General features: G+C 39.1%; 1 protein-coding gene across 1 annotated transcript in view; it reads left to right on the forward strand.

The window, feature by feature from the left end:
- Positions 1-13641, forward strand: part of TOP1 (DNA topoisomerase I) — a 56328-nt gene that overhangs the window by 21623 nt on the left and 21064 nt on the right. Inside the window, exons 7-10 of the mRNA XM_060285322.1 lie at positions 2063-2175; positions 7516-7631; positions 10912-11033; positions 11959-12122. Of these exons, the coding sequence (XP_060141305.1) occupies positions 2063-2175; positions 7516-7631; positions 10912-11033; positions 11959-12122 (515 nt within the window). The remainder of the gene's footprint in view (positions 1-2062; positions 2176-7515; positions 7632-10911; positions 11034-11958; positions 12123-13641) is intronic.

Below are 13641 nucleotides of genomic sequence, written 5' to 3' on the forward strand. Positions count from 1 at the left end.
TCATTTGCCTGAAGCCACACAGATACCAAGTGGTAAAGCCGGGATTTGATCCCATGTGGTTTGATTCCAGAGCCAGCACACTAGCTGCCATGTTATCCTCCTTCCTGTGGAACTTTGCTGTTCCTCCAAATCCACAAGAAGGCAGAAGGAGTGTCTTTAATGAAATCATATTAAGAATATGAATGAGTAGGTGAGCCGTAGAGAGATGATCAGGGCCTGCATTTAGGGAGTTGTAGCTTTTCTGACAACTAGCCTGTTCTTGGCAGAAGCTCAAGTGTATAAGAGCCAACTCAAGGAATTGAGAGTGAAATGTTGAGTAGTGAGTATGATAGTCACTCCACTTTCATGTAGATTACCAGTACAGACCAGTCAATAAAGAAATGTAAAACTTTAGCTCTCCATGCGTTCTATATTGCCTTTATGCTTATGTTGCATTTATGTAAAATAATACCTTTCTCTGGGTTTCACAGAGGTTTGTAATAACTGTTAAAACCATCTGGGAGAAAGAATGGTTGACTTCATTTATTTAATTGTCTTAGCAACCCTCTCCCTACAGGGGAGGGAAAAAAAAGCAGGCTGAAAGACTAAATTAATACCCAGTCTTATTGTGGTAGGGACCCCAGATGGCAAGATCAGTCATTAAACCTCACTTGCTGGCTATGGTGTTTTTCATTTCTGGGAATTGTTCTGAAGTCTCCTAGTGACTGATAATCCCATTCTGAGGCTTGAAAACATACGATGTAGCCAGTAGTTTCCTGATGAAACCATCTGCATGCCTGTTCAGAAGTTGTTTAGAGAATGTCTTAACTGAAAAACATTTCCTTTTCCTGTGGTGTGTTTCAGCCTAAACAGTAAACATTATCTAAATTAATGAGATTCTCTAGTATTTTCTCTTCCCAGACATACTTACACGTTTATATTCTCCATTCCTATTTTAAACTATGTGTAGTACTGTAGCCTTTCCCCTTCTTTGTACACTGGAGGCCATTTGCTTTCCCTGAGTTTATCTGATTACCATCCTATCATGTGTAGTCCTAGAATGTTTATATATTCCAGCCATTCCCATGAGTCACATTCTGTTATTTTTCTGGTAAACTTGGGCTCTCATCATAGTCAATAGCAGCTTTTTGACCTTGAGCAAGTGACAAAACCTGCTTCAGAGTTTCCTTGACTATAACTGGAAGAGGTCAAACCAAACTATAAAGTTCTTTCAAGTTCTGCCATTCTGAAACTGACTTTAAGATGACTCAAAACCATTTTTCATAGCTATATAAAACTTGCTGAATAAAGACTTAAATTATATTGAATAGTTAGGACAAAGGAAAATATTCTTCAGAAGAGTTTAGATTCTGTTAAGCAGGACCCCCACCTGTTGAATAGCACATTTTTGTCTGGATATGTGTGTGTGTGTGTGTGTTTTGAGATTTATCACCTGTATTGATGGATTATACTTGTTTATGTTTGTTCTTTTTCTGTGCTACTGTGACAGCTCATCTAGGGTTACAGTTCAAAGAAATACTATCATGGAAATTGGTAATTGTTGTAGGGCTTCCCAAGTACTTGCTTGCTTACTGCTTCATGACTTTGTGTATGCAAATAGCAGTAATAAAGTATTTCCCCCCCAGGCTCAATCAGAAATTTCCTTTCAAATTGTATATTTAATACATTAAAAGTCTCCTGTACCTGTTATTTGGTGGTATTAGAAGAGGTTTAAAGATGAGTAGATTTTAAAATAAGTGAGGATAATACACTGGGATTACTCTGTCCCAAACTCCACTGAGGCTAAAAAAATACAATTTCCCAGGCTTTTCTCCTACAGAATGAATGTTTTTAACTACTTTCTCAGGTAATCAATGTGTCTGGGAGTTTTAGGAAATACCGCTTTAGAGAAAAGTACCAATAAATTTTTATTCGTCTGTCAAATTGAGAGTATTGGACTCAGGAACTTCTCCAGTTCTCATATTCCATGATTCCAGTTTTTCTGTCTAATGGCTCCCCAAAACTACTTCCAGAAGTGTAATTGGTCCTTATTTAAGTGCTTTCTCACCATGTTTCTTTGTAGGATGGTAAATTGAAAAAACCCAAGAATAAGGATAAAGATAAAGATAAAAAAGTTCCTGAGCCAGATAGTAAGAAAAAGAAGCCGAAGAAAGAAGAGGAACAAAAGTGGAAATGGTAATATTTCAGCACTGGGTTAAAATGTTAGCTCTTTTATTCTACAACCTAATGAAACAAGAATATTGAGTATTAAAATGAATAGCTTGATATTTGTGGGAGGAGGGAAGTACTTAAGAATCTCTCTGGAATAACATTCTGAAATAAGTTTTGCAGGACCTAGTGAGAACATTAACTACCTCTTACCCTATTGGATCTCAATACTATGTCCCACCCTGTTGAACTATAGAAGTCCTATATATATATATATGGAAATTTAGCATATGAATAAAGTTGCATTTAAAATGAGAGGGGAAAAGATGGATTGTTCTATAAATCTTGTTGGGGAAATTGCCTATTTGTTTAAAAAAAAGAAACCTCCACAAGAAAACCTGGGTGAATATTTTTATAATTGTAGAATAACGAAGACCTTTTGAAGCAAGACATATAAGCAGAGCCATAAGGAAAATATTTATAAATTTGATAAAATTAAAATCTTCTATATGGCAAATCAACAAACTCATGCCATTAAAAAAAAAAATCCTAAAGGAAAATATTTGTACTACAATGGGCTAAGATTCCTAATATGAAAAAAAAAGGTCTTTTAAAACAGTTAATGAAAGGAATAGTCTGATAGAAAAATGAGGAAAAGGCAACTCATTAAAGAAGATAAATGATTAACAAACATCTTAAAATATGGTGAACCTCACAAGTAGCAAAGAAAGATGCAAAGAAAAATAATAAATGAAACATCTTTTTGTTTAATGTGTCACAGATTAGGAAAGATTAGTAAGTACCAAAACATCTAGGGTTGTAAATATGAGAAAAAAACAGGCATTCTTCTTCACTGTGGGGAGTGAAGATTCAGACAATCTTCAATGGAGGACAGTTTAGCAATAACAGGTTATTTCTAGATGTTTAGAGTTTTGAAATAAACTTGTATTTTTTATACTGGCTGTTCTTAAAACTTTGTATTATTTAGCCATTACATCTATATTATACATGATTTGTGTTTATGTTGAAAAAATTCCAATGATTCAGAGGTATACGAGTTAGAAAAAAATGACTGTTCCCTTTCCTTCTTTCTTCCGTTCCCATTTTTCTTTTCTAGCTTTGAGGTATCCACTATTTGTAGTTTGGTATGTAGAGTTCCAGACCCATTGGTATGCATTTACTCTATGGCTTTTGTAATAGAGAACAGTAATCTCACCAGTACTTCTGAGCAAAGGGGAAACATCAGTGTCCAGAGAGGTGGCTGAGAGGAGCAGAGCTGCAGTGGCAGAAAGGCTCAGCACAGCTGTGCAATCGGCATTGTTGGTGTGGACATATGTGGGGTTAAAAAAGGAAAGTGTAAAGGAAAAATACAGAGCAAAGGAACTCTGGGCCTTTCTGGTGTCGGTCAGAAAACTAAAGAACATGTGTTTTTATTTTCCTCATTTTTATTTCATTTTTTTCCTTTGAAATTAATCAAAGTTTTTAGTGATGGAATTTTGAAAGGTTTTTATGACCTTTAATAAAAAATTTTTTTAAGATGAAATTAAGTGATTCTATAAATCAGGGGTTATTATTGGGAGTGGTGAGTTAGTAATTCGTCAGTTTGTTATGTCTCTGGGTCCTGTGGTAGGGTGCTCAGTAAGTTTGTTGAGTGAACAAGGTACTTCCTTTGTCATCACAGGTTCTCTGCTGCCTTCCCCCTTCCTTTGGAGCCCTGGCTCTTATTGGGCCTGGAAGCAGATGTACTCTTTTTCTAGTCCAGCCTTTTGTGTGTGCAATTAGGTATCCTTGAAGGGTCTAATAGCCTGATTTTGCTTCTGTGGTTGAAATTCTTGTCAGTGTTACCACACTTTAATTCTGAGAGATTTGTGACCTATGGTTTTTATTCTTGTTTTGGTTTAAGTGGGACCATTGAAGATGGTAGGTTTGGGGCTGAGTAATCTTTGCTACAGCCTCCAGTGCATGCCTTTCTCAAGTCTGGTTGTTAAATCGTGTGCATTCTTAAGCACAATGCTTGAAGGTACCACTGTTAAGTTTTTATAAGTAGAGAACAGGAATGACTGGCCTCTTAACCTATCGCTTGCCCTTTCCTGCTGTCACTGTAGGCTTACCTGTTAGACTCTGAAGTCGGTGGTCAAGTCCTCAGTGACTGTCACTGAGAGCCTAGTCAGTGAACTTAAATGGCAGATACTCTCATTTTTACTACCTCTCTTGCTATCTCACTAAAAGAATTAACACCCTTTACCAGTTTGGTAAATGTGTAGATCTTTCGCTTCCCCCCCCAGAGTCATAGACTTGTTCATCCTGCCAAAAAACAAGCCAACTTTGAGCCTTTTCTCCCTCTTTGGTAATTTTGGGAATGGGAAAATGGTCGGGATCCCTGTGGGTTTCTTTACTGTGTCACATTTTCTCCATAGAAACAATGTTACAAGTGGTGGCAGTAATGCTCAGGCTCATTCATAGAAACCTATTAAAACCAGCTCCCCCTATTTTTTAAAAATTTTAAATTTATTTTATTTTTTATTATTTTTAATTAATTGTTTGTTTTTGGCTGCATTGGGTCTTCGCTGCTGCACACTTGCTTTCTCTAGTTGCGGCGAGCTGAGGCTACTCTTCATTTGTGGTGCGCAGGCTTCTCTTGTTGCGGAGCACGGGCTCTAGGCACATGGGCTACAGTCGTTGCAGCACATGGGCTCAGTAGTTGCAGCACATGGGCCCTAGAGCATGTGGGCTTCAGTAGTTGCAGCACACAGGCTCAGTAGTTGTGGCGTGTGGGCCGTAGAATGCAGGCTCAGTAGTTGTGGCACACGGGCTTAGTTGCTCTGTGGCATGTGGGATCTTCCCGGACCAGGGCTCGAACCCATGTCGTCTGCATTGGCAGGAGGATTCTTAACCACTGCGCCACCAGAGAAGTCCCAGCTCCCCCTATTTTTAACTGTTACTCGTTGTAGCTATATAGGGTTTCAGTGCTGCTTTGAGTTGAGTGTACTTTTGTGTCAGGGTTGGCCTGTTGGAACATAAGTCCCATGTTTATTCTAAACAGATGATTCTTCATGAGAATATCTAGAAACTGGGGAGTTTGTTGATGGTGTTAAGTGTGATTAAGTACATGTTTTTCTTAACTTTGTTGGTGAACCATTGATGGGGGCCTTAAAAGGCCAACACTACTATTTTTATTTGTATAGTAGTAGTTGCTGATCCAATGATATCAGCATGTGTCATAGGTTATGTTCTTTCTTTCTGTTTAAACTGAGGTTTAGTGTTGAGTGCATCTCTTAATTTGCTTAAATGGTTAAGAAGTTACCGTGAGCCCTCAGGATGAATGTGACGGAATAGAAAGAATTATAAAAAGTTGGAATCTTAATTAAAAAGCACTGGAGTTGGGAATTCCCTGGCGGTCCAGTAGTTAGGACTCTGCACTTGCACTGCTGTAGGCCCAGGTTTGATCCTTGGTCAGGGAACTAAGGTCCCACAAGCCGTGCTGCGCAGCCAAAACCAAAAAACGAAAACAAAACAGTGGAGTTGATGAGAAGAATGGAACCAAGTTCTAGGATAAAGGAAAACATGGTGCTCTGGATCCCCATACAGTTACTCTGTGACTGCTATAGATAGGCTTCTTGCAGTTTCTCTCACCTCCGTACACACATCCATCCATCCATACATACGTATTTTCTCTGATTTGGAGAGTAAAAGATTCTGGGGGAAGTGTGCAGTTAAGTGGTATTATAATACATTCACTTTGTTGTGCAGTGATCCCCACCACCTTCTGTCTCCAGAATTCCCATCACCTTGCAAAACTGAAACTCTTTTTTAAACAATAACCCTCCTTCATTCCCCCTTTTCTCGCCATCAGTAACTACCATTCTGCTTTCTGTCTCTGTGAATTTGATTAATCTAGGTACCTTGTATCAGTGGAATCACAATATCTGGCCTTTGGTGGCTGGATTATTTTACTTAAGAAAATGTCTTCAAGGTTCATTCATGTTGTAGCATGTCAGAATTTTCTTCCTGTTTCAGGCTGAGTAATATTCCATTGTATGTATAGACTACTTTTTATTTATCCACTCATCTGTTAATGGATGCTTAGGTTGTTTCTACCTTTTGGAAGTTGTGAATAGTGCTTCTGTGAACATTTGTGTACAAATATTTGTTTGAATGCCTGCTTTCAGTCCTCTTGAGTGTACTCCCAGGAGTGAAGTTTCTAGATCATATGGTAATTCTATGTTTAACTTTTTGAAGAACCGCCATATTGTTTTCTACAGCTGCACCCGCTTCATTCCCACCAGCAGTGCACAAGAGTTCCAGTTTCTCCACATCCTTATCAACACTTGTTATTTCTGGTTTGTTTTTGTTTTTTAAGAATAGCTATCCTAGTGGGTGAGAGTGCTATCTCATGGTTTTGATTTACATTTTCCTAATAATCAGCACCCTTGTCAAAAATTATTTGACCATATATATTGACCTTGGTTTTATAGTAATGCTATTGTTACAGCACAGTGTTTGATGCATGTAATTTTTATTTGATGTTTCTGAACTTTAAAACATTGGCGTTGGAAGATGACAGGAAGTAATAGAATATGCATAACTGGCCTCCTGAATAATTCTGTAGAACTGTAGGACTTTTCATTTTAAGATAGGAATACCAAAGATTAAAATCTGTGAAGTTTTAAAGTATTCTATCTGTAAGACAACTGACTGACTCTTTAAAAAACAAAATGGTGGTGGTGGTGGTGAGAAGGTTTGTCTAATTCTAGAGAAAGAAAGACTTTGAGACATATCAACCAATTGCAGTGTGTGGTCCTTAATTGTATCCTAGTCTATAAAATACTTTTTGGATATAATAGGGATGTTTTTAATATGGTCTGAGTATTTGAAGGATACTAGGGAACTATTACATGGGATGATAGTCATTGTGTACTTTCTCAAAGGGTTGTTTTCCCTTACACCTTCACCTGGCATCTCCATTCCCAGGAGGCCTTTTCCTATGTATCAGCTGTATAAATAATACCTCTGTCATGTACACCGTTGTGGCTTACTGTTATATCATTGTGATAAAACAGCTGTTTCCATGTCCATATCCCCTACTTATTGCTGAATAATGATCTCATGTACTCAATATCTTTGGACTAAACTGCTGAAATGTATTTTCCTCCATTCACCTGATTATTCCATCATATTTGTTGTGAGTATTGGCTTTTACAAAGTGAAGGATTCTGGCTTTTTTTGACCCAGGCCTTGAATGTGGGGCCGAGAGTCATTCCAGAGCACCAATCAGTTGAGCAGATAATTATTTTGGCATTTAATAGGTGATAATCTCTATATTAGGTGAAGTGATCACTAAATGAGGTTGTACTTTGTCTTTTAAAGGTGGGAAGAAGAGCGCTATCCTGAAGGCATCAAGTGGAAATTCCTAGAACATAAAGGTCCTGTATTTGCTCCACCATATGAACCTCTTCCAGAGAATGTCAAGTTTTACTATGATGGTGAGTTGTTCTAAGGTTGTCCAATTCTTGGCCAAGGAAAGAGTCTGCTTCTATTTAGGAATAGAAAGTGAGGAAGGATCTTGTGCTGTATAATCCTTTTTGTTTGTTTCATTTTGTTTTATTGTCATCGTATGGTTTGGGGAAAGGGCCTCAGGTGTTTACATAACTCTTAAAAGGCCCATTTGGTGCTGAAAAAGTGCCGTGAGAAAGGGGCTGTCTTATCTCCCTTGTCTCCCTTTGAGACATGGTCCCAAAAAGGTCCATCTACATAGGTCACAGCACTTGGTCCACAAGCCTAATGTTTTTATCTGAACTTCACTTCTAAGGAGCTACTCTTTGTAAGAGTTACTGGAAAAGCCTGACTTGAATGGTAGTATTTTATTTTAGTGACATAATGCAAGCTGACAAGCTGCTCATTGCTAGAAATAGTATTTAGTACTTGGTTGAGGATTAATTAGTCTGCCATCAACATCTAGGTAGGGCTAATAGGTGTCTATCACTCTACACAGCACAACACTATGCCTTTGCCCTTTATGCAGTCAAGTCTGATGAGCTGCTCTGAAGAAATATCCTGCCTAGTTCTCTTAGAACCCTCAGAATTGTCTGTTAACTGTCACTGGTATTTCTGTCCTTGGGTTGAACATTTTGAGAGTAGTCTTTGATGCTCCCTTATTGGCATATAGCAGTATGCAGATGGTAATACTCAGCTGATTTCCCTCATTCCAAGAGTTTTCTCCAGAAATGGCTAGAGCATTATTCCTCAAACTCTCATGTGCTTTAGATTCACCAAGAGGATCTGGGCCCATTTAATTGGTGTTGAGTGATATTGGGTGCTTCTGAACCAAGTGGTCTGCTGACCAAACTTTGAGAAACACTGGGCCAGGAGGACTGCTGAAAAGCATCAGTGGTGAACACTCAGAGTTCTGGTATATCTCTGTGTCCACGAGCAGTGACCTCAGGCCATGGATGCTTATAGGTCAAGGGTAGTAGTTTATACTGAAAGGCCAGGTCTTGCAAGTGAGGAACATGTCAAACTTGGCAAGCTGGAATTCGTTTTTTTAAACTGTATTTATTCAGCGTGCCTGTATTCAGACACCAAGACCCAGCAGCGACAATACTGACAAATCCCTGATCTCATGGACTGTGCCATCTAGCAGGACCTTATAGCCTCAGTGACAAATGCTTACATCAGATAAACATTCTGACCTATGTTGACTGGACAACACAGGACAAGAGTACAGAGTTCTGCTGTCAGCCCTCACAGTGGGTCATTCCTGGAGACTCTTCAGTGTGACTCAAAGCTAAAACTCTAATGCACAGAAAGAGCCTTAGATAATCATAAAAGTTCAGGTATTCTGTAACCCTAGTATGGGTTTACCAAGAGCTTTAGAACGCTCAACTGGTAAAGCCTAACTCTGAGGTCCAAAGTGATTTGAAGGAAAGCTAGATTCCTTTCTTTAGCCTTTGGGTTTCTCTTACTTTCCAAGATGGGAATTCTTGCCTGGTCGTCCTTTATAGGAGCTCCAGCTCCAGGGCTCTCACATTTTCTCATTTGCTCTTTCTCAGATCTCTTCCCTTTGATTAGGTAAAGTCCCACACTGCAGTAAGTCAAGAAATTGTATTTGACTTACTAGTCTAGAGTGATACTGTCAGTTCTGCCTGCTCTCTAGGGAAGAGAATTCTCAGACTCCTTTAGCGCTTGCCAGGGAGGTGGGGAACGGACTGGCTGAAGCAGTGAATGGCCTCTAAGAAACTCCAGTTTTCAGCTCTGACTCAGCAGTTTCTTATTCCTGGAGCTCAGCCTTTTCTACAAAGCACTACCACTGTCAGGAACCTTTAAGTCATCCTCCTACCCTTCTACTGCTGGGAGCTGTCATTTCATCATTTGACAGCTCATCTAAAACAGGAGGCGTCAAAATTGTTCTCTATTGGAACAGAATTCAGTAAAATTTCCCAAAGAGTATACCAGACATACCCGAGAACGGTTTACATTCTTTCTTGCCTTTTATTTTATTCTTAGTGACTTAATGGTTTCCTTTATATTGGAAGCACGTTACACTTAACTGGCAACGCTGGTTCCGACTTGAGTGGGGGAATTCTAAAGAAGTGCAGGAAACTCTTGAAAGCCAGCCTATCCTCCTCAAGGTGTCGTCTTTGGAAGGAGCCGGAATGTTGAGAGGGGAAGCCGCGCCACCTGCTGGCCTTTTAAAATTATGAATTTCAAGCAGGTTCTTTCTGTCTACCCAGAAAGTTTCAGTTTGGAGCTGCAATTCCCTGTATCAACCCTACAATCAGGGATAATAACTTTCTAACCATCATGAGATGAGATGTCTTCTAAGTTTTGAAATGAATGGATTTCTGGTTAAGTTTCAGTTTTCTGTAATAAATGGGAAAATCCTTGGTGAATTATTAGTACCTATGTAATAGTAAGGCAGTGGAGAAACATGTATGCCAAGAACCCCAGTCATCCCTGTGTTCTGGATGAGCCCTGTTTCCCTGAAAGAGGCAACCTCATAATGCCTGTGTTCCAGGGCATCTCAAACTCTAGTGTATACACAAGCCACTTGGGGGTCTCATTGAAATGTACTTTCTGGTCAGTAGGTCTGGGGTGGGGCCTGAGATGCTGCACTTCTAACAAACTCCCACGTGATGTCAATACTGCTGGTCCATGAACTATACTTTGAGTAGCAAGGTTCTAGAGGAATGTCTTACTTAGATTTTTCATATGGGATATCTGGGCTTGCCTGCTGTGAATATATATTTTTAATTCATATTCCACCCACCTAACTTTGAAGAAGAAAGATGCCTATTTCTTTTCCCCACAATTCCTTTCTTCCACTCCCTGCCCTATCCCTTCCTCCCCTTCTTGAACAGAAGCTGTTTAGCTTAGCAGTGGCAGGAGTCCCTCTGAGGATTTGATTTTTAAAAACCATTGAAGAGGTGTAAAGGACCCTGCTTGCTGAAAGGAAAAGGAAGCGTGACTGGGCCTCCCCCAGGTCATCCCTGTCCTGAGCAGGCTCCTGGGAACAATTTACTGGCATAGTCTCCAGAGAATGACCCAGGTAAATATCTGATACAGAGAAGGCGAATTCGTACAAGTAGATACAAATCAATATACTACTGTCTTTGTTGTTATTGTTGTTACCACGTGTCACCAGACCTTTGTATACATACCTTTGGAAGGTAAACCATTATTAAAGAAGACGTCTCCAGAGCCTCAGTGTTTATACTCAGAACATGAATACTACACCTCATTTTTTGGAACCACTTTTTTCTCTAGGTAAAGTCATGAAGCTGAGCCCCAAAGCAGAAGAAGTAGCTACGTTCTTTGCAAAAATGCTCGACCATGAATATACTACTAAGGAAATATTTAGGAAAAATTTCTTTAAAGACTGGAGAAAGGTATTGTAGCCTATATATTGATATCCTAGCACCTTACAAAAATACTGATCAACTACTAAGTAATAAATTGTAATTCTACAAAAAATTCCCTGATGTACAATTTGAGTTTTATGAATTTTATTGTATTAAAAAATTGGGAGAGGGGGTTCTGTTCATTTACTGTATTATATAGGTTTTCTGTCCAACAAGAATACCTATATTTCTTTCCTGTCAGCTGTCATAGGACTGTAGGGGGTAGTTTATCAGATTAGGCCAAACAGAAAACCTCAGCTCCAGCTGAGCAAAGCAAAGTTTGCCTCTGCAGGACTGCCCTCTGTCTGCTATTGCAAAGAGACATGCATTAATGTTGTGCTGTTCCCTCTTGATTCATGCTTGTTAGCTTTAGGTACTTTCTGCTCTTGAAACCACATATCTATCCTGTATCTGCCTACGTGATTTTAAACAGTTTCCTTATTCTCAATGTGGATAATATGAACAGAGGCTGAGCTGAAGTTTACCTTCTGAATAGCTCTAGAAGTAAGATTTAATAAGTGAGTAGAGCAAGGATGTTTCTAGGAGAGAATGAATGTGGGAATATTTCTCCCATTACTAAAATGAACGATGTGTATTCATGTTTCCCCAGCTGTAGTACTCATATGCTTAGGGGGTTGTGGCAGTGTGCCAAGGAGTACGAGAAGCTACATAAGAGTGTTACCCTTTTCAGTGTTAAGTTATTTTGAATGTTCTTCTATTGAATACATATTTATAATAGAATGAAGTAAGAAACGTGTTCCTTTTTTTCAAAACTCACAAGTTTAGATTGACTACATCGCCAGATACCCTTTGACTGAAAACATGATGCTTTGCTGTAACTGCAGAAAAACCAGAGGGCTTTTTAGTTTATTTACCTTCTTCTTCTTCTGTCTCCCCCTTTTCTTTTAACTAGGAAATGACCAATGAAGAGAAGAATGTTATCACCAACCTCACCAAATGTGATTTTACCCAGATGAGCCAGTATTTCAAAGCCCAGACAGAAGCTCGGAAGCAGATGAGCAAGGAAGAGAAACTGGTACTGCAGAATTTCTTAAACCTCTGGAGAATTTTAGAATAGTGATCAGTTTATCTAATTTTCTTCTTGTTTCTTACAAAACAGTTTTGACTTTAATGATTTCACATGGCTCTATACTAAAGATATAGGATTCTCAGCCTAGTGAAGTCTAGAATTTTTTAAGGGTTTTATATAGACTGAAAATTGTGAATAATCACTATGTTTAATGGCTCAGTATGAGAACCCTGGTGTTCTGTTGATCTAAAAACCAGCCAGTAGCTCCAATAATACAGTATTTAAGGATGGGCAGATTTGACCCACAGTGGCTCCTGGATATTAGGGATTTAAGACAGATAAAATCATATTGGCCATGTGTACACACACACACACACACACACACACACACACACACTCTCCTTTGACGTATTTTACTCTGGAATCTAGGCATGCTCATTCGTCTTCTAGCCGTGGCCAACCTCATTCCTGAAGGATCTTTCTAGTATCCAGCTGGGATGTCACTTTCTTCTAGAATACTGGTAGGCAAGCTATAGATAGGCTGCTTGTTATTGTAGAAAAGTTTTATTGGAACATGCCACATCTGCTTGTTTACCTATTATCTATGGTTGCTTTCATGCAACAGTGGCAGAGTTGAGTAATTACAGCAGAGACTGTATGGCCCTCAAGCCTAAAACATTTTCTATCTAGAATCAGAGGGCTAGGAGTTAAGGAGTTTAAGGAATTCTTTGCACTTCAAGGCCTTGTAGTTTCAGTATATTAAACTTGCATGTTTATATAATTTAGGCCATTGTCTTTATGTAACTCATTGTTTGAGGGTGCCTATTTGACCTTCAGTTTAAAAAATTAGGAGTTACTATAGGGATCATAAGAATGGTCCCTGCACCAGGCTTTTTAGTCTCAGCTTAGTCTTTTCTCCAGTATTCCCAATTAGTGAAATTTGGTTTATTTTTCACTTCAGGGGTGTTTTTCAAATTAAAAACCACTTTAGGGAGGGTTTGTTTTGGGTTTTTTTTTTTAATATTTATGTATTTGTTTTATTTATTTATTTGGCTGAGCCGAGTCTTAGTTGTGGCACGCGGGATCTTTGTTGCCACGTGCAGGATCTTCATTGCGGCATGCAGGATCTTTTAGTTGCGGCATGCAGGATCTGGTTCCCTGACCAGGTATCGAACCTGGGCCCCCCTGCATTGGGAGCACAAGTCTTAACCACTGGACTGCCAGGGACGTCCCTGGGGAGGTTTTTTAAGTAACACCATGTCAGAGCCTTGTCAAGGACACCTGTTGCCAGCAAGTTGTGGATTTTTATCTACATACAAGGCAGCAGGACTTACTTAAATTGAATTGCTGAGTATAATATGAAGGAAGAGTCAGCAGAGGGTAGGGAGGCTCCAAATCATTCCATCTTTGGAGCAAGGATCACAGTATAAAATATATGTACGCATGTACTAGGAAAGAATCCATAACAGGTTTCTTTGCACTTGAAAACCCACGTGAAATACTGTTCACATGGGAATTTTATTGTATTTAAGCTTGAAAAATCTCTTTGGTCTTCTGGGAATTCCC

This window comes from Globicephala melas, chromosome 15 (assembly GCF_963455315.2).
Source record: "Globicephala melas chromosome 15, mGloMel1.2, whole genome shotgun sequence".
NCBI classification, from domain to species: Eukaryota; Metazoa; Chordata; class Mammalia; order Artiodactyla; family Delphinidae; genus Globicephala; species Globicephala melas.